General features: G+C 42.5%; 1 protein-coding gene across 15 annotated transcripts in view; it reads left to right on the top strand.

Annotated features, from left to right (window-relative positions):
- LOC141157366 (rap guanine nucleotide exchange factor 2) overlaps positions 1-27055 on the top strand; it is a 238778-nt gene that overhangs the window by 120089 nt on the left and 91634 nt on the right. The window contains exon 1 of one of the 15 annotated variants that reach the window (XM_073644623.1): positions 10075-10196. The exons of 13 other annotated variants lie outside the window; for them this stretch is intronic. In XM_073644623.1, the coding sequence (XP_073500724.1) occupies positions 10162-10196 (35 nt within the window). In that variant the 5' untranslated portion in view covers positions 10075-10161. Of the gene's footprint in view, positions 1-10074; positions 10197-24475; positions 24552-27055 lie in introns of those variants that run through there. One more of the 15 variants, XM_073644641.1, reaches the window with a different exon arrangement.

Below are 27055 nucleotides of genomic sequence, written 5' to 3'. Positions count from 1 at the left end.
AATGTACCTACTATACGGTGATGGGATGATAGAAGACTTCAGATTAATAGAAGATGGCTTTAGTCAAAACTGTATTTTAACACCAGTAATTTTACTGACCATTTCAATATGTAGCTATATTGTTAAAGAATAACCATTGTTTTGACTTTGATTTAATAAATCAATCCTACACACGAAAAACGGACTCAAAATTATTTTTTGCTTCAGACGTGTCCATTTTTAAAGGGGATATCTAGGATTTTAACATTGATGGCATATCATTAAGGTAGGTCATCAATGACTGATCAGTGGGAGTGCGACACCTGGCTCCCCCCGACTATCAGTTGTTCCCAGTGTTGGCCAGAACTGCTCCGTTACGGATGGAATAGTGGCCGCAGCCGGGTCCTGCACATAGGCCCCCTCTTGATTTGAATAGGTGGCGGATGTGCAGTACCCTGTCGTGGCTGTAACTCTGCAGTACTGGCTGCCGCTGACACCGAGAACAGATGTTTTTTGGTTTTTTTTTGCATACAAGAAAACCGGATGCCACACGGATACTAAAAGTGGACATCTGAACCAAAAATGGATGAAATTAAAAATCTGTTTGAGCATGCTGATGAAAACCCGTCTGTTTTTTTACTTATGAAAAGAACCCCCAAACATCTGAATGAAGCCTAGTACTAAGACTATGTTCACACATGGCAGTTTTTTTTCTTTTCTTATATTCTCTTCTGATGAAAGGAAACTGTGTTTTACATTACTAGCACAGCTATGAGATCAGAAATCTCATGCACACGCAGCTTTTTTCCTAACTGCTTTGAGCCCCGCAGGGTTTTTGAAAATCTGCAGCATGCCAATTTTCTTGTTGTTTTTTTTCAGCGTTTTTAGTGAATAAAACTAACTTTATTAATATGTACTGTAGATAAATGACACGCGTAAAATGCAGGAGAATGCCACATGTGAATATAGCCTAATGATTTTGTTATCTGGATGATTAGTCCAGGAGGATCTCCTGTGGCTGAAGGCTCCTTCTAGACTTCCAGCCCTATGAGAGACTGGTCTGCTCTGTGAGGGGTCTGATAGGTTTTCCCTTAGTCCAGACGCTCCACCGAGTAGACATAGAGGTTCTTCTCTCTACCATCTAGTCTACCGTAGGCATCCAGTGCTAGTATATAGATCATTACAGGAGGGATCATTGGTCTACTTCTGACATCACCGTGCACCAAGCAGAACTTGCAGAAATGGTCATTAGAAAACTAGCCATGTGGAAAGCATTTTCTCTATGAAGTAAAAAACCCCTTTTAAGGTTATCCGCAGATGGAAATTGCTTTTAATAGATGTCACACATTTTCGCAATGCTTCAGTATCTTCTTCTCTGCAAGATCAAAAACACAGGAGGACACTGGAATGATAAACTCGTCCAGTCACTAGTTCTAGGAGAAGAATAGAAGACTCTGCGGGACACCATGAATTGAATGGAAAGGGGAGGGGTGCATACTGGAAGCTGGGCTTCTGAAGATCAGAGGAGATGACATGCAGAGAATGGCAGTGGAGACTAAAAGGGGTTTTCACTGGATACTATAGAGCAGTCAGCAGGCGAACCCATGAGAAATGGACATGTCACATAGCTATGAAGAGGTCACTGTGGACACTGAAGGATCCTCAGGGCAGGCTCATGACTGAAGTGTGTCAAAGAACGAAGATTAAGAAGTTCATACTCAGATGGCGGATCACCACTAGTCCATATTTTCTAAATGCAACACTGCTACTAATAAGTGCTTATCCACCGAAATCTCTGAGAATGACGGCACGTTATGTCGTGAGACATCGTCAGGGAAAAGGCTAGCTTCCTTCTTTTTAACTAGGAACTCGGTCAGCCCTTTTAAGTTCTAAGAAGCCCAGGATATATATGTAATGTACGCACACACAATCTGCAGGCAGGATGTCCTAGACCCGGAGGAGCTAATCAGATTGTTATACATTTTTGTAAGAAAACCTTCAGTATAACTTGTATTTTATTCATTAAAATTCCTGGTGTTTGTATAGGCGTCCAGTGGGTGATCCTACTCAGTGACTGAGGCTATGTGCCCACGATGCAGAAATGAAGCAGAAAATTTCTGCAGCATTTCTGCATCTCCCTAGCAGAAAAAAACGCATCCAGATTGTGCATGCGTTTTTCCTGCAGAATACATGCGGATCCACATGCGGGTTCACATGCGTTTCCGCATGCAGATTGACAAGCACTTTCCAGGCGATAGCATCACTTGGAAAGTGCTTGACAACTAGGTCACACTGTATAAATCCATGCAAATAGCATGGATTTATACAGTGTGAACCGTAAAAATTAAAACAAATTAAGCTATACTTACCTCCGAGGCCCCGGCGTGGCTGCAGCGCTGCTTCCTGGCTGGTTCCCGGCTGCCGGCATATCGCGAGACAGAGCGGTGAAGGGCCTGCGGTCACATGACTGTGACGTCACCGAAGGTCCTTCAGCGCTGCTGGCATTCAGAGAGAAGACGCCGGACAGGTGAGTATAAACTTTATTTGTTATTTTATTCTTTTTTTACAGGTACAATGGTACCCAGGTCTGGATGAGAGTCTCCTCTCCTCCAGAACTGGGTACCATCCGCACATAGAGACGCATAGAAGCCGCTTGTAAAAATGTACAGTCGCGGTTTCTGTGCGTCTCAATGCAAGTCAATGGCGGGAGTTCCGCTGCACTTCCGCAAAATTAAATGACATGCTGCGGATTTTTGTACGCAGCATAAACGCTGCGGAAAAATCTGCAGCATGTGCATAGAACATGCGGAATCCCCTTGGGGACCATGGGGTGCGGATTACCTAGCGTTTCACAAGCGTTTCCGCTGCGGAAATTCCGCAGCATAAACGCTTGAAAAACGCTACATGGGCACACAGCCTGACTGTCTTCCCTGTATGACTGTGCATGTGGAGTTAGCTGTCAATCACTAGTAGGACCGCCCACTGAACTTGTATGCATACAAATGCCAGGGATTTAAGTGAATAAAATACAAGTTTTAATTATTCTTTTCCATTCCAGACCTATATACCATTCTGCTTAGCTTCCATGCTGTCCACAGATCAGACTGCATGTACAACGTGACAGGTTCCTTAAGGCCACAGAGAAGAAATGGTATAAAGAAGTTGCCTATATTCACCTGTTCGGCCACCACCAAAGTCTAGAACAGATCTCTGAAATGTTCCTCTACAGGGTGGGCCATTTATATGGATACACCTAAATTAAATGGGAATGGTTGGTGATATCAACTTTCTGTTTGTGGCACATTAGTATATGGGAGGGGGAAAACTTTTCCAGATGGGTGGTGACCATGGTGGCCATTTTGAAGTCGACCATTTTGGATCCAACTTTTTTTTTCAATGGGAAGAGGGTCATGTGACACATCACGCTTATTGAGAATTTCATAAGAAAAACAATGGTGTGCTTGGTTTTAACGTAACTTTATTCTTTCATGAGTTTTTTAAAAGTTCAAAGTGCTGCCCATTGTGTTGGATTGTCAATGTAACCCTCTTCTCCCACTCTTGACACACTAATAGCAACACCACAGAAGAAATGCTAGCACAGGCTTCCAGTATCCGTTGTTCTCAATAAGTCTGATGTGTCGCATAACCCTCTTCCCATTGAAAAAAATAAAGTTGGATCCAAAATGGCCGACTTCAAAATGGCCACTATGGTCACCACCCATCTGGAAAAGTTTTCCCCCTCCCATATACTAATGTGCCACAAGCAGAAAGTTGATATCACCAACCATTCCCATTTAATGTAGGTGTATCCATATAAATGGCCCACCCTGTAGATTGGATTAGTGGCTGTGGATTCATGCTTTATGAAAGTGCCGGAGATGACGAAGCACTGCCGGTGGTCTACAGAAGTCCCGTAGACAATAAATGAGTGCGACAACTCCATTCTAAATGGGCAGGGGTCCCCAACCTGTGGCTGAGGAGGCACATGTGGGTCATGGCTCTCTATCAGCTTGGTAGGATTAGTAGGTTTCCAGATGGTGACCTTTGTGATTTGCCCTCACAGAAGAGTACATCTGGATGCGCATATACTTGCCTTGCGGTATGAGAGATGAATGTAGTGCGTGCTAAGCTGGACAATGATACTGCCAGTCAGAGGAGGTACTTAATCTGGATGTGATAGTGTGGTTGGAGTGCATAATGCAAGAATACCGGAGGTAGGAACCCTTGGATCTAAGTATACTGGCTCGGTGTTATTTCTATGGGAAAGCGTTGGCTGTCATTATACCAGTAATTGGGGCTCTGAGTTTCACTAATGTTGGGGAAGGGAGAGCAGGAGCTGCATTGCACGTGTCTGTGGCCTCTGGATGTGACTCGTGAGCCTCTATCAAAGCTGAATGTGTCTCTCAAGATAAGAAAGGTTGGATTTCACTGTAATAGGGCATGTCACATTATTGGTTTTGGAGTCTGGGGGTCTTAGCGGTAGGACCTCTGCATTCAGCAAGTTATGCTTACCCTGTGGAAGGGTGATTACTTTCTGAGTTGGGCAATCCTCTTAAAACTTCATTTTGCCATTTGACTTGGCTAAAATATGTAGTATGTTATAAAACTACATTTGGTGCTCACGGGCTGTCTTATTGCCTTTTCCACGCTTGATTTCTGCATGTCGTAGTGTTGTGCGGACTCAGGCAGTTTGACCTTGGCGGTAAATAGCGATCGTGGCCATGCTTCCTCTGTGCTCTTGAAGGGCTGCTACATGGATGTGAATGGATAATGAACAGCTGTCGGACAGCCGTGGAGCTCATGAATCTGGTATGTGGTGGCCATGTACGTGCAACATGTGCATGACCCCCCCAGCACCAAGCCTCTGTACTGCTGCGGGAGGAAGCCAGCAGCACGCCAATGTTTATTGCTATAATTCATTTCTCAGAATACATTTCATAGCTCGTTCTACACTGTGACATCCACATGTTACTCTGCTGAATAGTACCACCAGATTCACACAAGGCGCAATTGTTACATTTACACTGTAGCTTCCCTATACAAAAAAGGACTGCCAGACATTTGTCATGCTTCACTAAACTAAAAAAAGAGTGAACGTGTAACATTCAGGTGATGCATAATAAATGTGGCCAATCACCGTAGATACTGGTTCGGCAGAATACGGTGCCATTATACATCGCCGCGTGAACTCCTATAGATCCATAATACTAATTGTTAGAATTTCTGGCTTTATAAGGTCCTTGCTCATCTGCTTCTCCTGGACTTTTGAGGGTCTGCTATTACTTGGTAGTTGTGAGAAAATCGGCAACTAGTATAGTTTATTCTCCCAGGGATTTGTACGTATAAAGAGCATTGTTCATGAGCCACATACAAGTGAAATTAGGGTATAGTTGTATGGCTTCCTCTAGCCCACCCCACCCGTATCCCATGCATATGTGGGCTAATTACTGATAATCTATTGACTGAGCCCCCTCCTACATTTTCATTGTTACCTGTGCAGGTGGATTGTGACTCTTGGGTCCATTGTGTCTTGTATTTACTTGTCATTCAGATAATCGGCTAGTGCAGATCAGGATCATTATTTGTGCTGAACAATACAGGTTTTGAGAAATCCGCTTCTACCACGTGCAATAAAACAGGTACCTATTGTTTAGCCTGCTCTGAATGGCTGCATTGTATCACTAGGTAAAGGATGGTATACACATGTGCGAGCTGGGGCCGAAGGCTTGTTTCTGCGACGGCTACCTTTCCCGCATCGTGGCATTCTCTAGAAGCATTGCAGATCTAAACTATTTTCTATATTGACAATTTGCGCTCGAAATAGGAAATCTGCCTGCATGTGTAAAAGAACCTTAAAGGTCTGTGCCCACTGTTTTTTAGGCGTTTATTTCAAAGCAGGTATTCTAGAATAACACCTGCTCTTCCATACACGGGAACGCTTGTTTGGCTGAGCGCTCCTCTGTTCGCTGAGAAGGCCACTGATGGACGTCTTTGACGGCAGCTAACCTCCAGGAGAAAAAAGTGATAGTCTGAAATCGGACATGCCAATTATCACCTTACCAGATTATTAGTCGGTCGGCACCCTCATTCAGCTGAACCCATAGGTGCTGGCTTGTTTGGCTGAAATTAGTGTAATGTCTTTACTTCGATTAGTGGGGATTCCATAAGTCTGATACCTACCAAACGTTTATGATGAATCCTATTGACAGACCATGAAGGTCCCACGTCCCAGTTAGGACCACTTGTGGCCAATATCTGTAGAGTTGTAGGCAAATAGAAGTGCAGATCTTGTGAGAAGGGGTCTGACCCTCATATGATTTTGCGTGTGACAGTAACGTAGTGTCAGGCCTTGTTTAAGGAGGAACAAATTCCAAAGCCGGAATGGAGTCTCAGAAAAGATAGTTTGCCTGATTTCATCTGATGACATCCTTTCTGTAATTTTGGCAGTCTATATAAATCAAATGCATACTAAAGCAAAAGCTGTGGAAATTCTACTTTAAATTCAAGAGTTTTTAATTTTTAAGGAGTGGTTCCTATAACGACTTTACCAAATTTAGGGAAAGGTATTTACTTATGCAAATAAGAATAAAACAGCAAGAAGTATCTGTCTTTTCTTTACACTTTTTTTTTTTGGATCTTCTACATGGTTTGCATCGCAAACTCTGTATGTAATGCCATGCTGAAAAGATTATTCCCACAATGGCAGTATTTTTTACATGACTTTGTTTACATACAGTTCAAGCCCAACATAATTTTTTTTTTTGTACCTTTGTCTTTGTTAATCTCCTTCTTCCCCTCTGTATCCATCTTTAGAGCTGAATGGTGGTCCTATTCTTATTTGCTAAAGCTACATTTCACAACAGCACCCGGCTTCTTCTCAGTGCTGCTGGCCCCTCTCTCTGCAATCCTGTGTGTATCAAGACCTAGATCCATCAATCTCAACATGCACAATTTTTTTTATTTGTATGGATGAGGCGACCACTGATGGTGTTGAATGTAGTGACTGTGACCCACTATTCGACCATATTCATTAGGATTTACATACGCCACTTTTCATTGGTGGTTCACGGAGATCTTCAGATTATGGTCAGTCTCACCAATGTATGCATAGCTGAGCTGAGCTGTCCTTCGGCTGGATTAGTGGGATCTTCAGCATAGCAAAGCTGAACAGTGCTACAACCCAGCTGTCAGATGTTTCATTACATAAGAAGCATCTGAGCATGCTCGACCAACACCATTAGAACTACTGGAGGGCAGATGCAGTCACAGGGGGTCATTTTGAGGAGGTTCATGGCTGCAAATCAGTGCAGATTTAAAAATGGGTGCTATTGGCACACCTGATTTATTCTGCTTGAACTCCCATTGTGATATGGGGAGTAACCCCGGAAGGTGGCACAGATGTGGTGATTAGTGCCACAGTCCTGCTAGTTGTATAATACTCCCAGGGACTATTGTGTGCAGTGTGCACATAGTAAGACGCTGCAGGGAACAGTAGGTGCCAGTGGAAGGCATATTGCTTACATTTGTGTGTTGTGCAGATGTTTCTGGAGACCAGTGAATAATGAAAACTCTTCTACCAGTTATATGAACAGGCCCAGTGTGTCTTTCAGGCAGTTGTTGTATGTAGACTTGTCCCTGCATATTCCAGTTATCAGATGCCATAAGAATGTTATCTATACAGATGCTGTGGTTCGCGTCAGGAGGGCTCGGCTTCCATCTGATCTCTCCCCTGTATTCTATCATGAGGCTGCACTCCAGTAACAAGCTGCTCCGGAGTCACTCACATGGGTGATGGTGGAATTGGACAACTCTTTTATAGATGCTTCACAATGGACAAATGTATTATATGTAAGATCTGCAGCTGACTGTCACTACCTTGCAGTAAATCTATCATTAACACTTCATAGTAATACATATACGAGCACGGTGTCTATGGTGAGTGCAGATCTCACCAGCACACTTAGTAATGGCCGTCCATTATGGATGCTTTTACATAGAACAGAGGAGTTTTCCTAATTATAAGCTCAGCAGTAACTAAACAGTGTGTTTTTAATGCAAATGTACATCGTTTCCCCAAAATTACTAACATATTAGTCATAAAGGGGTTTTTCTATGAATAAAAGTTGATTTTAATCAATAGATCTTGGAATAATAATAACTTCCACAATTGGATGTGTTTAAATAAAATGCTCCTGTGCTGAGATAATCTTATAGATGATCCCCTGCTGTGTACTGTGTAATGGTTGTGTCTGACCGCACAGGAACAGGGTCTGATCATACCACAGCTCCTGGGCAGGGGAGGAAGTGAAAGAGTATACAGACATTACAGCACGGGATCTCAACTGATTCTTTCTGTGAAGTAAAACATTTCCCTGCCTGTTTTTAAACAATGTTTTACGTCTGAGTCAGCTGTGATCCCCTGCTGTAATGTCCATATACACCACCCCGCCCGGCTGCCACCCAGGAGCTGTGGTATGATCAGACCCTGTTCCTGCACGGTCAGACACAGCCATTACACAGTACACAGCAGGGGAACATTTATAAGATTATCTCCGCACAGGAACATTTTATTTAAACACATCCAATTGTGGAAGTTATTATTATTCCGAGATCTATTGATTAAAAATCAACTTTTGTTTGTGGTAAAACCCCTTTAAATATTTCACTTCCAGAAGTATGAGCTGTCCTGCATAGACATGGCAGAGAGCTATGGCCCTATATTTTAGTCTATAGAATACTTGAGGCACAGTGGGTCACTTTATCAGTGCACTTGCATTAAAAACTATGCCTTATAGACAGATCTCCATGATGTAATGCACCAATTTTCCTGCCACCTGTGAAGTGCCTGGAAATGTGGGCATGCAAGGGCATAGATAGAAGAGGGCCCCTGAGCAGGAACAGTATATGGGCCCTTTGTCTGTGACAGAAGCTGCTTGCTGCTTTAGAGGTGGAAGTGGACCCCCTTACTTCTTGGGCCCCTCTGGGGCTGCACTGGTGGCACTGATGGTATGTTCACCCCTGTGGGCATGGCTGCATGCAATTTGCACACCTTGGATAAGGACAATGCATTCTGTTCTTAAAAGAACTTGCAATTTTCACATGGAAGTTAATAGGGGAAAACAAGCTTCCTAAAAAGTCACAGTCCCTTTGATGATCATGATCCTGGGCTAATGTGAGGCCTAAATGGTTCCGTACACAGTGTCATTCTGGTTCTCCTAGCCTGGAGGGAAGGTATCCCATTCTCGGGCAGCAGTACCTGCTCTGCCATACATTCACCTGCATTATGAGCCTTTCTCTGCAGAGATGAGACTACCTGGCAGAGGAGGGTTAATGACTCGCTGTGATATGGCAGCTCCAGTAACACCTCTGCCACAGGTGTGTGAACAGCTCCAGGTTCCAGCCAGACAAGAAGTGCTAAGTAGATCCCCCCCCTCCTCCTCTCCTTCCCATCATCCCAGTGAGTGGGGGCTGGGGGCACAGATTCACACTGGTGATGAACCAGTTTACATTCCAGGCCTGAGAAGTGACATTCCGGACTTTAGCTGACGTGCAGAAGAGGAATGTGCAATGGGAGGCCCTGAAGAAGGGAGCAGTGGTGACAGGCTGGCCAGTAGTGGCTGCAGCTCCTGTATTACTCCAGGACAGGCAGCCAGGATTGACTAGCTCCAAACCAGCAACGCCCTGCTGTCTGTGGGAACATTTGCATACAGTGCGAATCCAGAGACTTTTCATTATCTCTGTGGCTGGCTTGGTGTTCCTGCAGAAAGTCAGGGGAATCCAGTAAGCACTTCCATGTTCCTGGATACGTCATCTCTGGGAGCCTTGGCTTCTCTCCGCTCTGCTTGCAATGCTTAGATCTGTGGGATCCAGCTTGGCCGGCTATAAAGGAAGGGCTTGGGGTGGATGTCTGTTCCAGCTGATTTGCAAGCAGTGTCTGATATTTCCTCTTTTTAATGGAAATCATTTGTAGTGTTCTCCAGACACAACAACCCCTGTGAGGACTTGTCTAGTGAAGTTCTCGGGTAGGACACCCATATCCATCCTGGATTGTGGCTCCTCTTCAGTGGCTGATGACCTAATGTAGGTAGTCGGGACCCCTCTGTGGATTTAACTTTAATAGTCGGATTGTGAATTAGTGGAGCTGCTTTTTGTTTCCTCATTTGAAAAGATTTTTAGGAGTTAATGAAATACCCTCCAGCTGTAGAGTACCTACAATGGTGAGTACAATCCACCTATTATATAGGTAGCTACTTATGGACTACGTCTGTCCTGCCAGCCCCTGTACAATGAACACCATTGTATATGTCTCTTGTGTGTCTTTCATTTCAGTTATGGGCTACTGTGTTCTTGTGTATAAGCTTTTATATTTTAGGATTATGTATTTTCGGGAAAAAATCAGTTTATGTAATGGGACTTTTTAATGCTAGATTTTCAAAACTGATTTTTAGTTAATATGAAGTCTGGACTTGGAGTACACTTATTTTATGAGTTTGAGACCTTGGCTCCCTTTAGGCCGTGTTTACACTTGTAGATGTTCCATACTGAAAATCCATAGCAAACTGTAGTGCGATGCATGTGAATGGGATTTTCAGATCCACACAGGTTACATAGGTAACAAAAAAAATCTGCTTTAATATAATAATTTTCAGATTTTCATAATATGGTCTTTTGTGGATTTCACCGTTGGTTATTATTTTATTGTGATTTAATTATTGTCTACACTGCAATTTATCAAGTACGACTAGGTGCAGCCATATTGCTTGAACCCTGACCTGTCAGTGCACTGCTCCTACACACACTGCCTACAGAGAACATCATACTGATATATATATATATATATATGTGTGTGTGTGTGTGTGTGTGTGTGTGTATATATATATATATATGCATATATATATATATGCAAAAAAGTGTGGGGCTTTACTGACCCATATCTGTGCAATGTCTGCTCCAGACATCGAGCCTTTCAAGTGTCTGTGTGTGTATATATGTGTGATTTTATTGTTATATTTCCTTGCAAGCATCTAGCACTATTGGGCTCTAGTCATAACTTTATTCTCTGCGTTTACTCACAATTCCCTTTATAAATTTTGAGGGGCCCATTCAATCCTGCAGGAATATTATAGTGTGTGGCTATTTACAATGTATAACTGTCATATACTTATAGGGGTTGTCCAGTCTTGAGATATGTCTGCAATCACTCTCTGCAACTGCATACTGCTGAATCGTGACTGCGTGCAGTATGTGCATTGCGCACACTGTTAGGATTCACCAGTATTGCCGGTGCAGACTAGATGTGGTAGGCTTCACAGAGAATGGAGAGAAGCTGGATGAGTCTAAAAGGCTCATGACTGCAGGTATGCCAATCATATAGATGCGGTGATGTGACCTCCTGCTCGCAACGGCGATGGCGTGCACCTCACCTGCTGTCACGATTCAGCACACTGCATGCACATGGAGTGCCTGCAGACTTGTCCCACGTATGGACAATTGCTTTAAGTATCTGACAGTTATATATTATAAATAGCCGCACTTATAACTTTTGTGCAGGGTTGAGTGCGAGTGCCTGCGGACTTTTGTCCCAAGCCTGGACAACCCCTTTAAAGGGAATGTGTCACCCCCCTGGGCGATATCAAACCTGGCCATACAGGGTATAGAAAAGTTAATCTCTACATACCTGTATGGCCCATAGTAGAGGTCTGATTGCAGAGAAAAGCTCTTCAATCAATTCTTTTTTCCACAGGCTTGGCGTCCGGGGGACGCCAAGCAAACCCCACCTATCTGCTTATTATTCCCCTAAATCCCTGGCTATCTGCTTAATTATCATATCCCCCCTCCCCTGCACATCACAGGACCCTGTGATGTGCACTGTGCTACCTGACTTCCCAGGCATGCACAAAGTGCTGCTCACATAGAGCGCTTTGCTTCATCTCGGCTTCTTCTGCCTGTGCGCTGCGCCACAGGTTTCTATTGCGCAGGCGCCGGGAAGTGACTGTGACGCCTCAGCGCTTGAGCAATAGAAACCTGCAAGTAGTGCACAGGCAGAAGAAGCCGAGATGAAGCAAAGCGCTCTATGTGAGCAGCACTTTGTGCATGCCCGGGAAGTCAGGTAGCACAGTGCACATCACAGGGTCCTGTGACGTGCAGGGGAGGGGGGATGTGATAATTAAGCAGAGCGGTGGGGAATGATTTGGGGAAATAATAAGCAGATAGGCGGGGATTGCTTGGCGTCCCCCGGACCCCAAGCCTGTGGAAAAAAGAATTTTCTCTGCAATCAGACCTCTACCTTGGCCATACAGGTATGTATAGATTAACTTTTCTATACCCTGTATGGCCATAGTAGAGGTCTGATATCGCCCAGGGGGGTGACAGATTCCCTTTAATAGCGCAGCTCTTTGGCCATAGGTGAAGAGCCATGGGCTCATTCCATTTTTAGGGCTTTATATTCAGCGTTCTTATATTATGTAACACAGAAGCCAGGGTACGCACCCCAGAACTTTGTGTGCCTTGCTATGTGTTTTTCATGGATTGGTTATATTAATGTTCTATTACTACTACACTGATGATGATGCGGAGCACAGTGGAGATGGACGGTGTCCAGCTACAGTATAAGATTGCCAGCGTCCTGCTAGCCGACATGACTGCCTATTGACTTTTTAAGCTTTCTGGAAGCCAGGCATGCTGGGAATGGACGTCTGCCCGCTCGGGCTGTACGCGTGGAAGTGCTTGCTAGGCCCTTGTCCTGACTACTTTATTTCTACTCTGGGGTTTCAGTGCCAGCTGGGAGGCCAAATGGATTTCTGTATGGCTGCAGCTAAAAGCCATATATGAATACAACGTGGAGTTCCTATCCGAAGTCACTAGATCCTCGATGATTTAGAACATCATTTTCTTTGGGAATATGTGAAGCAATCCACAGAACGTGCCCCCAGATGTCTGTGACTGTACTTATACGGTGGCATGTGTGTCTCCTTGTCCCTTATTAAAGAACATACCGAAAAGACGTTCCTTGTGGCAGTGAATGTAGAGATTGAAAATAGAGGTAAATCAAAATGTGAATTAAATCGCCATGGGTTAGAAATGCCTCAATAGACCATTGTGAATGGGATCTCTACCTGTAATCACTCTGATGTAACATCAGTTTGCTGAAGCGGGAAATACAACAAAATGCTCCAAAATGTGGGGAATCTTCCATTGCAGGATGTATAATCGAGACGCAGCCGCTCAGAGAAAGGATTTCCTTTGAGTCACTCTTATCATTTCTCCAACCTTCCCTCCGTGCTTGTTGTGTCTTGTTGCCTGTAAGAAGGGCAGGGCCGCTGCTGCCAGTCACTGTGAAGTATGTGGAGGACGCTAACAACCTCCTATACTCGGGAAGGGTAGCTGAACGTAAACCGTATAGATTTTTTCCTCGTGAAACTTTTTTCTGATTCTTTGTTGTATCCGCTCCTGTCGTCCCCATTTGTCATCAGTAACCACAGCAGGATATTTGCTCACTAATTCTATCCTAATTACTTTTAGGATTGACTGATACAATGTTAAGTGAGTTTGGAAGCTGGGGGATCAATGTTGTGTTTTCATTTAAGGATTATGGAAGTGAAGTAAGGACTCTTTCGCACACGGTGTGAAACTACAATGGCAGGGGGCTGATTATCATTCACCATCAGTAGAAATCTAAAACTAAAAGGGGTTGTCTGCGATCAAGAAAAAAAAGGCCAATAGGTGAAGGGGGTGCCATGATGTAAAATAAGCATTAATTACCTGTTATATCCTGATTGTTGCCTTGGCTGCATCCAATCGCACACAGCACTACAGCCAATCACTGCTTTGGCGGTCTTGTACCATAATAGAGTACAACTTTTATTACATAATGGCATCCCTTTATTAACACCTTTTTTTTTATCCCGGACATTTTACATCATGATGAAATCCAGCAAAAAGATCTGAGGCATACGAAGCGACAGGCAAAGTACCATCCACTACAATGGGAGCCCCATACGTATGGAGCTAGAATACGCCAAGGTCATAAGGCTTTTCAGAAAATGCAAAATGCATTTAAAAGGACAATGACCAGAGGTAGAGCTAGTAGGTCAGTCCTCTTAAATAGGTTCATGCAATGTAACCAGAACGGGATGAAGTCACCAGGGCCAGTTCTCATACCCTGACCATGCCACATCAGAGACCTCAAAAGTGGCCTTAAAAATTAATCTCTATCTAGATCTGCTCAAACTGGTATGGCAACAGAGAAACGTGATTGCTCGGCCGTTATAGATTTTTTTTCTAGCAATTGAATTATTTATCTCTTTTAGAAAATTGGTGCTCAAAATGCATGTTATACAGAGCCCATGCTTCATATTAAAGGGAACCCGTCACCAGGTTGTTGCTACCCCATCTGAGAGCAGCATGATGTACGGGCAGAAACCCTGATTCCAGTAGTGTCACTTACTGGCTTACTTGCTGTAGCTTTGATTAAAATGTTTTATCTGCTGCAAATCTACCAGCTCTGTGAATGCTGAGCTCTGTATAACCCGACACAAACCACTGACAGCTTTCTGTATATGCTGTGCATAGGCAGAAAGCTGCCGATCAGTAGTGGAGGTGTGGTTGGACTACATTGCAGCAGGTTTACTAGTTCTCAAATGATAATCTCCTGCTGATAAAACAATGTTTTTTATAAAAACTACAGTAGACGTGACACTAAGTGACACAGTGCTGGAATCAGGGTCTATGCCCCTACATTATGCTACTCTCAGATTAGATGGCAAAAACCTGGTGACAAATTCCCCTTTTTAGGCAAAGATGGTGGATATAGCCGTTAAGCAAACAGCTTTCAGCTTGCTAGTCTTGTGAACTGCCGGATCATGTTATTCTTGTCACATGGATAATGAAGAAAAGTTTTGAAAACTTCCTCCAATTCAATGTTGAATATAGAAAACAAAGTCACTTGTGTTCTTATCCCATGAATGCCGGATGAACGCAGCCGGTTATGTAATTGTGTTGTATCACACGTTGTCCTTCCATAAGACGTGGTAGAAGACGTCTTGGCCTCTTACTCATTATGTAAGTCCCTGTGTCATTGGCACTCATTTATAACAAAGCCCTGTGAGAAAACAAGGCATGGGGGCAATGTCTATACTACCCATTTAGGCTGTGTTCACATGTCCAGTAATCCTCCATTAGAACAGATCCAGTAGCAGACGCAACTTTTTTGTCCACCTGAAAAAAAAAAAAAATGATTTCAACTAAATCTGTTTTTTTAACATTGAAGTGTATGGAAAATGTAGCCTTTCAATAGCCATCCGTTTTCTTCCACTTGAAACTGATCCAGGGAGCAAAAAAAAACAAAACGGATCCCCTTCAAATAGAAGAAAAACTGATGTCTAATGGATCTGTTTTCCATTATTTCAATGTTAAAAAAAAATAAAATAACAAAATGGATCCAGTTTAAATAATTTTTTTTTCAGGTGGATCAAAGTTGTCTGTACAACTTTTTTGTTTTTTGTTAATGGATTGCTGCTCGATCCATTCGAAGGGGTGATTACTGGACATGTGAACATAGCCTTAGGAGACAATGTTTCCAGACAATGGGATTGTGCAAGGTACGGGATTAATGAAATTAGTCAATGGTGATAAATTGGCTATAACTTTGCATCATTGTTGTAATACACACAGGCGGGGGTTGCAGGCAGAAATCTCTGACAAGCGCTCCATACAGCTGCCTCCCGATGTGGAGAGGAAATCTTGTCCCCTTCCGGTCAGTCTGCGGCCATACATTCTGCCATATTGCATTCCTGTGATGGGTGTCCACAGCATCCTATTATCAATAGATCCATGTCTGTTTATTGTGTTTTTATTACATTTTTTATTTTGTGATTGTATAGTGCAGAATAGTGCAACGTGTTATTAGAAGACATGGGGGGAAGGGCAGGAGGTTTATAGCAAATGCTCCAATAATTGTAGTGTACAGATGCATAGGGACACCGGCTATCCTATAAGGGTATGTGCACACCTTCAGTATTTGCCTCAGCTTTTACTTTCTGTTTTATATCATTCATTTGAATGCGTGAAAAATTCTGCAAAAACGATTTAAGACCTGACATTCTGCAGACTTGAAAAAACGCTCTGAAGGTTCGAATTTCCAAGGAAAAGCTAAAAAAGCACATGCAGAAATCTCATTCACTTTACTGGAACTGTAAAATGCAGCGTTTTATCCGCCTGGTGAACAAACTGCAATGTGTGAACATACCTGTTTCTAGATTTCACTTTGTAAGGCTATTTTGGTGAATTTCTCCTACACTGCTGTGCTTGGTGCTACGAGGCATAGAAGCGAGGATAGACCTCTATAAGTGACACACATGGTTGTATTTTTTGCCGACCTATTTGTCGAGCTCTCCTTGGAAACAAACTATCTCATTCACAATCCCTCTCCTATACTGAGCACACCCTGTTTAAATTAGGAAAGTTCACTTGAGGATATTCTTATTAGATGAAACAGTGACCCATCCACTGCCTTATTGCCTAATGCTAACCAGCGAGGAGCAGGCGCTATACATGTGGGATGTATAGAGTAACAATATGATTTACAAAATAAAAGCAAAGGATACATTTAATTATGTGTTACATCAAATAGCAAAAAAAAGAGACAAAACGTGTCTAAGTGTACTGTGGAAACCCGGCCAGTTACCGTGCGGTGCTGTGTTGCTACATTCCTCAATAGCCTGAAATGACAAAAAAAAATCCTGTCTTAAACCTGCTCCCACCACACCCATGAAGTTTAACCTTCGGGGGAGTCTTTTTTTTTTTCCAATCATACTAACTAGTCCAAATTGTCCTTCTGCTGCATTCACACATTTCGGGCACTTCTTCTTTTTTTTTTCTTGCACATGTGTAAAAACCTTAAAGGGGCATTTCCATCTCCAAAATCCTATCCCAATATGTAATAGGTGTTATAAAAATAATAATAATAATCATCATATTAGCAAATACCTCCAATTAGAGATATAGTATAGTTCTTCTGATTTGCTATGTCACTTACTGCAATGTCTTGCACATGGGGTATCTTAGGTATCCATGATTACAGTCACTCAGTGACAGTTAGATGCTAGTGGTGGTAGACATGGATACCTAAGATACTGCAGTCCCCTGCATATGGGGTGAGCGACATAGCAAATCAGAAGAACTATACTACATTTCTAATTGGAGGCATTTGCTAATATTATTATTAATATTATTACACTTATTACATAATGGAATAATATCACAGAGTTGGGAATACCTCTTTAAAGATGGCACCAAAAATTTGTGGCTTTTCTGTGTATGCAAGAAAAAAAAAATGCAGGTGTTATCTCTGCTTAATATTCACAGTACAATATGCACTACATACAATTTTATTTATATATATATATATATATATATATATATATATATATATATATATATATATATATATATATATATATATATATATGTATGTATGTGTGTACATCCATACATACAAGTTCTGGCAAAAATTAAGAGACCACTGCACAGTTTTCTAAAAATCCCTATCCCCTACATGTCTGACAGCCATTCCATTCTAGTGTCAGTTGAATTCCACCCAAAGTCCACCTCATTCTACTTAATGTGCTTCTGATTAGGTGATCACCTGAACCAAATCTTATGTAGGGAGGGAAAGTATAAAAAACACTGCTGTGGTCTTCACAATCCTATTGCAATAGGACAAGCTGGATGGCAAAACAAGTGCTAGGAATAGCCCAAAAGTAATTTGAATGAAAAAATAACTTTTAACCATGCCAAAGGAGTTGAAAAGAAAAGTCTTGAGTGAGGAAAAGAAGGGCTCAATTCTGGCTTTACTAGCAGAGGGATACAGTGAGCGTCATGTTGCCTCCATCCTTAAAATTTCAAAGACGGCAGTCCATTACAACAAGGTCAAGCGACAGACATAGGGGACAACAAAGCTACAGACCGGCAGAGGGTGAAAGCGACTCTCCACTGACTGGGATGACCGTCATCTTATTCGAATGTCACTCAGCAACCGCAGGATGACATCAAGTGACCTACAAAAGGAATGGCAAATGGCAGCTGGGGTGACGTGCACGGCAAGAACAGTTCGTAACCGGCTCCTAGAGGCAGGCCTCAAGTCATGTAAAGCTAGATAAAAGCCTTTCATCAATGATAAGCAAAGGAGATCCAGGCTGAAGTTTGCCAAAGACCATAAAGCCCCCGTCTCGCATAGCGAGATCGCTGCTGTGTCACGGTTTTGGTGACGCAACAGCGACCTCACCAGCGATGTCGCTATGTGTGACACTTTGCAATGATCAGCCCTCTGCTGTGAAGTCGCTAATCGCTGCAAAGTGTCCTGGAACATTTTTTGGTCGTTGCTCTCCCGCTGGTCAGCACACATCGCTGTGTGTGACCAGCGGGGAGCAGTGATCAGGCTGGTAACTATGGTAAACATCGGGTTACTAGGGGCACACGCGCATCTAGTAACCCGCTGTTTATCATGGTTACGATCCTGCTATTGTGAGCGGTAACCTCCCGCTCACCGTAGCAGAGTGGTAACAATGATAAACAATGGGTTACTAGGTGCGCGTGTGCCCCTAGTAACCCGATGTTTATCATGGTTACCAGCCTGCTCCTGCTTCAGCAGGCTGGTAACCGGTGTCGCTGCTCCCCTGATCGTTAGTGAGCCTGCCTGTTTGACATCTCACCAGCGACCACATAGCGACGCAGCAACGATCCCTGACAGGTCATATCGTTGTCGGGATCGTTGCAGCATCGCTAAGTGTGACGGGGCGTTAAGAATTGGACCATAGAGGACTGGAGTAAGGTTATCTAATCTGATGAGTCTTATTTTCAGCTTTGCCCAACACCTGGTCGTCTAATGGTTAGATGGAGACCTGGAGAGACATACAAGCCACAGTGTCTTACACCCACTGTGAAATTTGGTGGAGGATCGGTGATGATCTGGGGATGCTTCAGCAAGGCTGGAATTGGGCAGGTTAATCTTTGCGAAAGATTTAAGAATCAAGCCGCATACAAGGTTATCCTTGAAAAACACTTGCTTCCTTCTGCTCAGGCAATGTTCCCCAACTCTGAGGACTGTTTTTTCAGGCAGGACAATGCCCCATGCCACACAGCTAGGTCAATCAATGTGTGGATGAAGGAGCACGACATCAAGACCCTGTCACGGCCAGCCCAATCTCCAGACCTGAACCCCATTGAAAACCTCTGGAATGTAATCAGGAGGAAGATGGATAGTCACAAGCCATCAAACAAAGAACTGCTTAAATTTTTTGTGACAGGAGTAACATAAGGTCACCCAAAAGTAGTATGAAAGACTGGTGAAATGTATGCCAAGACGCATGAAAGCTGTGATTAAAAATCATGGTTATTCCACTATATATTGATTTCTGAACTCTTCCTGAGTTAAAACATGAGTATTGTTGTTTCTGAATGAATAAGAATTTTTCTTTGCATTATTTGAGGTCTGAAAGCACGGTTTCTTTTTATTATTTTGACGATTTCTCATTTGCAGCAAATAAATACAAAATTTTTAGCTTTAAATTTCGGAGACATGTCAGTAGTTTATAGAATAAAACAACAATGTACATTTTACTCAAAAATATACCTATAAAGAGCTGTGTGTGTGTATACAGTACAGACCAAAAGTTTGGACACACCTCATTTAAAGATTTTTCTGTATTTTCATGACTTTGAAAATTGTACATTCACATTGAAGGCATCAAAACTATGAAATAACACATGTGGAATTATATACTTAACAAAAAAGTGTGAAACAACTGAAAATATGTCTTATATTCTAGGTTCTTCAAAGTAGCCACCTTTTGCTTTGATGACTGCTTTGCACACTCTTGGCATTCTCTTGATGAGCTTCAAGAGGTAGTCACCGGAAATGGTTTTCACTTCACAGGTGTGCCCTGTCAGGTTTAATAAGTGGGATTTCTTGCCTTATAAATGGGGTTGGGACCATCAGTTGTGTTGTGCAGAAGTCTGGTGGATACACAGCTGATAGTCCTACTGAATAGACTGTTAGAATTTGTATTATGGCAAGAAAAAAGCAGCTAAGTAAAGAAAAACGAGTGGCCATCATTACTTTAAGAAATGAAGGTCAGTCAGTGCCAAAAATTGGGCAAACTTTGAATGTGTCCCCAAGTGCAGTTGCAAAAACCATCAAGCGCTACAAAGAAACTGGCTCGCATGAGGACCGCCCCAGGAAAGGAAGGCCAAGAGTCACCTCTGCTTCTGAGGATAAGTTTATCCGAGTCACCAGCCTCAGAAATCGCAGGTTAACAGCAGCTCAGATTAGAGACCAGGTTAATGCCACACTGAGTTCTAGCAGCAGACACATCTCTACAACAACTGTTAAGAGGAGACTTTGTTCAGCAGGCCTTCATGGTAAAATAGCTGCTAGGAAACCACTGCTAAGGACAGGCAACAAGCAGAAGAGACTTGTTTGGGCTAAAGAACACAAGGAATGGACATTAGACCAGTGGAAATCTGTGCTTTGGTCTGATGAGTCCAAATTTGAGATCTTTGGTCCCAACCACCGTGTCTTTGTGCGACGCAGAAAAGGTGAACGGATGGACTCTACATGCCTGGTTCCCACCGTGCAGCATGGAGGAGGAGGTGTGATGGTGTGGGGGTGCTTTGCTGGTGACACTGTTGGGGATTTATTCAAAATTGAAGGCATACTGAACCAGCATGGCTACCACAGCATCTTGCAGCGACATGCTATTCCATCCGGTTTGCGTTTAGTTGGACCATCATTTATTTTTCAACAGGACAGTGACCCCAAACACACCTCCAGGCTGTGTAAGGACTATTTGACCAAGAAGGAGAGTGATGGGGTGCTACCCCAGATAACCTGGCCTCCACAGTCACCAGACCTGAACCCAATCGAGATGGTTTGGGGTGAGCTGGACCGCAGAGTGAAGGCAAAAGGGCCAACAAGTGCTAAGCATCTCTGGGAACGCCTTCAAGATTGTTGGAAGACCATTTCCAGTGACTACCTCTTGAAGCTCATCAAGAGAAGGCCAAGAGTGTGCAAAGCAGTCATCAAAGCAAAAGGTGGCTACTTTGAAGAACCTAGAATATAAGACATATTTTCAGTTGTTTCACACTTTTTTGTTAAGTATATAATTCCACATGTGTTAATTCATAGTTTTGATGCCTTCAGTGTGAATGTACAATTTTCATAGTCATGAAAATACAGAAAAACCTTTAAATGAGGTGTGTCCAAACTTTTGGTCTGTACTATATATATATATATATATATATATATATATATATATATATATATATATATATATATATATATATATATATATATATATATATATATATATATATATATATATATAATATATATATATATATATAATATATATAGTACACACCTCATATATACATACACACATATATATATGTATATGTGTGTGTGTGTATATATGTATATGTGCATGCATGCACTGGCAGCATACTACAACCGTTCAGCGCTCGTTTATATGCCTGTGTACATGAGCAGACCAAGGTAAACGATGCACATTGAGCGGTCTGTTCTACATTGCTCAGTGCACATAGGCTGCCATCATTTTGAGCAGTGTTAGTTTATACAAGGTGATGCACCGCTGAGAACAATAATTTTTTTTGTGTTGGACAAAGGATCATTTCACCTGATGAACGTGTGTTTTGCTCGTTCTTGCGGTGATCTGCAGCCTGTTACATAGCATAAGTGTGAAACAAGCATTTTTAACATCGCTCATTGATTATCTTAGTGTAATTGCTCCTTTAGCTCAAAGTCTATATGTTAAATATTTTTTTCACCATATTATTAAAGTAAAAATTAGAAATCTTGCAATTTTCACTTTGGCCACTGAGGCTTTTTTTAGACTCCTTCCAGGTATATTATCAGATAATCTTTTCTAGTGAAGTATCTAATGAGCTTGTGCAAATGTGAATGGAGGGGGAGCAGGGTCATCTGTGAGGCTGCCTACTGTCACTGGTGGATCCTGTGTTATCAGCTGTGTATAGAGGTGTCATATGTCATTGATATCCTGCCTCTGATGATAATGAGTCTGCTTAAGCTGAGTATAAAATGGCCCCAGTGGCTGGTGTGAAAATTGCAAGAATATTATTTTTGTTTTTCTGCAAAGATCATAATATGGGGGAAGATGAAAACAAAAAAAAGCCAATAATTTTAAAAAGATACATGTAACACAAAAATCCTGATTTACACAAAAGATGATTCTGCCTGTACAGCAAGAGTATACTGGGCAGAATGTTTTTTTTTTTTCTTGTAGGTTCCAAGGTATCCTCTTGTCTACCTTCTGAGTGTATGGGCCAACCGTGGCTACAAACACAATCTGGACCTTGCCTCAGACACTCCTTAAATATGAGGTCATTCCAATTTATTGGGGGACATTTTCACAGTAAAAGCCATTAACTTAATAAAAGTGTGCCGTCAGCATTTCCTGTTGAAAGGAGATCATTAAGGCCTTTCTTTTCACTGAGTGGTCAGATTCTTGCCCTTTGCCCTTTCCATTTTGAGCTCTGGGGTCGTCTTCTACTGTTGAGAGAGGGTCCGCTTTATATATTTAGATTATTAAGCTGGTTTTGTTTCTTTGGATGGAAGGATTTGTTATCCTTTCATGCTTATCTTTTTGCTGAGCAAGGATTTCTGTACTATTGCTTAGAACGATTTTTGGAGGTTTCTTATGGACTGGGTAAGATATTGTTGTGACTGGCAATGCCATGATGTGCAGCCTTTAGAAGCCGGCCATCTAGGAGACTTGTGATGATCTGGGGTTCCTCTCATACCGATAAAAGAGCATTAGGCTGTCAGACCTACCGGCCATGTTAGGATTGATATGTTCAGCGTGTTCGTCTAAGTACCCTTACTGAGCATGCTGTAAAGTCTCATTTCCAGATATATGTTTACAGAAACCAGCTTTCAAGGGTCCCTATTTCGTTAAAAAAATCTAATTGGGCTTCCTGGTGATCACTTTAAAGGGGTTGTTCAGTGCCTCTTTCGCATTTGGGGCGGTGAGGCCCTGCTTGCTGTTCGCCAAGCTTGGTACATGGCCAGCAGGTATCATGCAGCAGTCCTATAATTTAGTATAGGATACATACACATAAGCTGACATTTGTCGGACATGTCACCATGTCAGTAGCAGGCCTCACCTTCCCATCCAACATCAGCAGTCCTTACCAGCCATCACGTGTGTATGGGGTGCTCCTGACTTCACTGGTGCCAGATGTTGGGGGAAAAGAAGCTTTGTGTAGATGGTTGTCAACTGGTCTGATCCTTTTGCTGGAGATGAGCCATATCCAGAGGTGTTTGATATTGGCTTACTCCCCTCTCCCCATACCAATCACATGCACACTTGGCCTGAATTTAGCATACGTTTAGAGCTTGGAGAGTCTGGATGGCCAGCAGGTATCTGCTGTGTATGGCCAGCTAGAGATTTAAGGGTGTTACCAGATTTCACAATACTAAATAATTGTCCTGCTAGACTTGATGAAACAGATGTTCTTACATTGAAACCCCTTGTCATTAGCTGTATAATTATTTTTAAAAGCTTTCCTACCTGTTGATATAGGTAATTTATGCTTATTGTCTTTTCGAAGCTGATTGCTGTGATTCAGCGCTCTTTGCGAGGATTCCTTTACCACAACCTGTTGGCACTGCCATGGGGTCTGTTATGGCTCCCAGCTGGTACTCCCCATAAGGTCAGCAGTGACACAGGGGCAGCTACATTGTAGCTATTTTGCAGAGCCCTGTGGAGCCCAATCAGCGCCTTATTTTAATGGTGAGCTCTGAGTTGTGTAGAACCAGAAGCTGTAGTTCAGTAAGCTGCTGAAAAGTTCAAAGTATGTAATGATGAGGGAAGTGCCATCGCTTTGTCAGAATGAGGTCAAGGAGAATGCATTGCACTAAAAAAACTCAACTCATGCATTTTTAAATGGTATTATAGCTCAACAATCCTGTCTGTGGAAATCAAGACCCAAATCTTTTAAAGCATTGGAAATCAGAGTTGACGTCACCTCTGCGTTTCAGTCAAGGGTAATTATAGATTGCTTGAGAGTGGGAATAGGATTCTCTGCAGCTCACAAATACCTGCTTTGTTTCTTTGTAAGCAGCCCCCCCAACACACAAACCCACCCCCAAGCATGTAAGTGTCGCCATATGTGTACCCCACATCTAATGACCTGTAATGCTGTCGCCTATAGTTCTTCTGCAACAGTTTTCTGTACGGAGATCTATATGGACAACATGGAGTGGGGCGGTGGGTGGAATTTTCCTCTCATTTCTATTTCAGCTATTATATCCAGTGACAGACGCACTTTCAGCTTTATAATCCTCCCCCCCCCCCCCTGAACGCCCTCTCGCTTTCTGAATAGCGAGCTTTGTGCGCTGTCTGGCCTGCTTTGACTTTGCATGTTTGTGAAAAGCAAAACACTCCACCCAGAAAAGTTGGATATAGTTTTTCCAGGTCTAGAATTGTATTCCCGGCTATGACCATGAAGTGAGAAGTCACTGACCATGTGGAGTAAGTAGGACGTTATCTTTCTGGTTACGTAGGTGCCGTGTGTAAAGTGGGCACGGACGCCCCGTACGACGCTGAGGTTTCTTTATAATTCAGTTTCGAGGTCTTTTTCTTCTTAATTGGGCGATTATCCCAGTCTCTGGCAGGTTAATCATATCCATTTATCAGGCCGTCTGTGTGGTGGAGCAGAAATGTAATTGTCATTTTTCCCCAGTCCTGTGCATTAGGAGTGTTCATACAGTACAGGATGAGGACCGTTTTCTGGTTTCGCACATTATTTGCTGGTCTTGTACAGAGAAAGCCTGGTGATGTTTGTTTTCTACTACCTGTGATCACGTGCGCCACGTCACCGTCTGATATATTTTGAATTATTGACACTAGCTCAGCTGTATTGTGCTGTACGCAGGATCCGTCCTGTGTCTCATCGGCGGATCGCCCTGACCTAATTTATCATGCTAAATATGTTTTTGATCCAGTAATCAGCTTTCCCTGCTAATCTGGAACGGTGGTGTGTCCGGGACAATGGGTGGACGGCTGCAGGTCACATGCATGGTCCCAGGGACATTTAATCACACTTTGTAGATTAGAGAAGCCATTTGTTTCAATAACGCTAAATTTAGTCCTGTGTGCGGAGCGGCACCAGCTATGAGAGTCATCAATCAATGTGTAAGTGAGGTCTATTCTTAGGGCTGCACAATATACCTGAGCGTGCGTGGGCGGCCATTTCTACAGAATCCACAGACCTGCCAGCAGTAAGATCGTACGCGCTGCTGGCATGCTCTAGTTAACTTTGGGGCACCCCATTGTGACCTCCCCAAATTATTTTATTGGCTGCAGCAGAATTAATCTGCATTGGTGATAAAAAGACCACCTACCCTTCTTCTATCCCCCCTACAGTATCGATTTCTCTTCCTGGACATCAGAATTGGAGGATTTTCAGGGCTTTCAAAAATCTTTGGGATTAATTCAAGTCACTTTTCTATATTTTTGTCTTTTGGTATTCGCTTTCACTTCTTTGCTCCAAAGTCAGCAAAATGGTGCAAGCATTTCATGATTTTTTAGCAAAATCAATAATTCTTCGTTTTTGCCATTGATGGGTTTTTGCTACTTATCAGTACTAAAAGCTGCAATTCCTTTGAAAAGTTGCAAACGCGCACCATATTGAAAACTCATCCAGATAGCTTACTCCATGCAGAGACTGGAGTGAGAATCACAAAATAAATGCAATGTTGGGAAAAATCGCATTTGATGAATCTGGCTAAGGCTATGTGCACAAGTTGCAGATTTGGTGCGTTTTTGTTTCGTTTTTTCTGTGCGGATTTGTGACAACACCTGAAGAAAAACCTGATGCCAGCAAAGTGAATGAGAAACCAGAAGTCTCCATGCACACGTTGAGTATTTGTGACTTGCAGATTTGGTGCAGAAAATAATCTACAGCATGCCAATTCTCTGTGCATCTTTGCCCTGCCCTTTTCACCATGGACTTAACTCAAATCAGTCAAAAGCACAGGGCAAAAATGTACTTATTTTCCGTCGCGTTTTTGCTCCCAACAAATTCCTAGAGATGCAGAAACGTTGCAGAAATCATCTGGATAAGCAAAGTTGTCGAGGAAAAATCAAAGACAACTTTAAAAAGTTTTGCAAAACATGTAGAGAATTAAAGCGCAAATGCAAAAGCTACTAAAAAGGAAATATCTTGAGAAAAGTGGAGAAATAACCATAATGGATCAGGGCCTTGGTCTGTGTTTTTATGTCACAAGCAGAAGTGAATCTTGCGGCGATATTTCATTTATTGGCGCACTACTATGACTATAAATGGCAGCTGCCCGCACCATGTTGCAGCCTCTCAGCGCTTTGTGTTGATGAGTTCTTCTAATCGTCAGCCATCACTTTACGCTTCCAGCTATAGCTTATTGTGTCATTAAGGCTCTTTTAACTCCTCAGGATTTTTATTCTGTTAAATGTGTATACTAGGATGTATTAGTGTAAGGGAAGCACAAAATTGTAAGAAAATATCAGCTCTCCCTCCTCCAGGAGAAATACATAAGGGTTCCGCACAATATGCTTCATGGATACTCCAGGCCGCTTCTCAGATGAATAATATGGAAATGGAAAAAGGTTTGTGGTCCAGTCCCAACGTAATGTGTTAAACCTTCAATTCATTGAGACGCCAATAAAATCCCATAAAAAGCCAACCTGATTAGTGAAAGGCTTGGGCTACGCATTTTGAGCCCATTAATGATCCTTAACCAGAGCTATGGTTGTTGTTAAAGCCCAAACCATAAAGATGATGAGACGGAAGACGTCATCGTATGAGCACACCTCCTGTGTGTCCACGAAGCCAGAAATGAGAACTCATACATCCACATAATATTTAAGATCACGTGAATACTAATGGGATAGACTTCAGAGGTTGTGATTTATCTCCTCTTCAAGGATGCACTATGTTTTTGTTATAGGCACGCAGATCTCTATATAACTTGGATTTTTTTTGTTTTTATAATGCA

The sequence above is a fragment of the Phyllobates terribilis genome, unplaced genomic scaffold (genome assembly GCF_046119375.1).
Source record: "Phyllobates terribilis strain yellow unplaced genomic scaffold, ASM4611937v1 Scaffold_1__5_contigs__length_1240528914, whole genome shotgun sequence".
NCBI lineage: Eukaryota > Metazoa > Chordata > Amphibia > Anura > Dendrobatidae > Phyllobates > Phyllobates terribilis.
The sequence above is the reverse complement of the archived record's forward strand: the minus strand, read 5'-3'. Positions and strand labels throughout refer to the sequence as shown.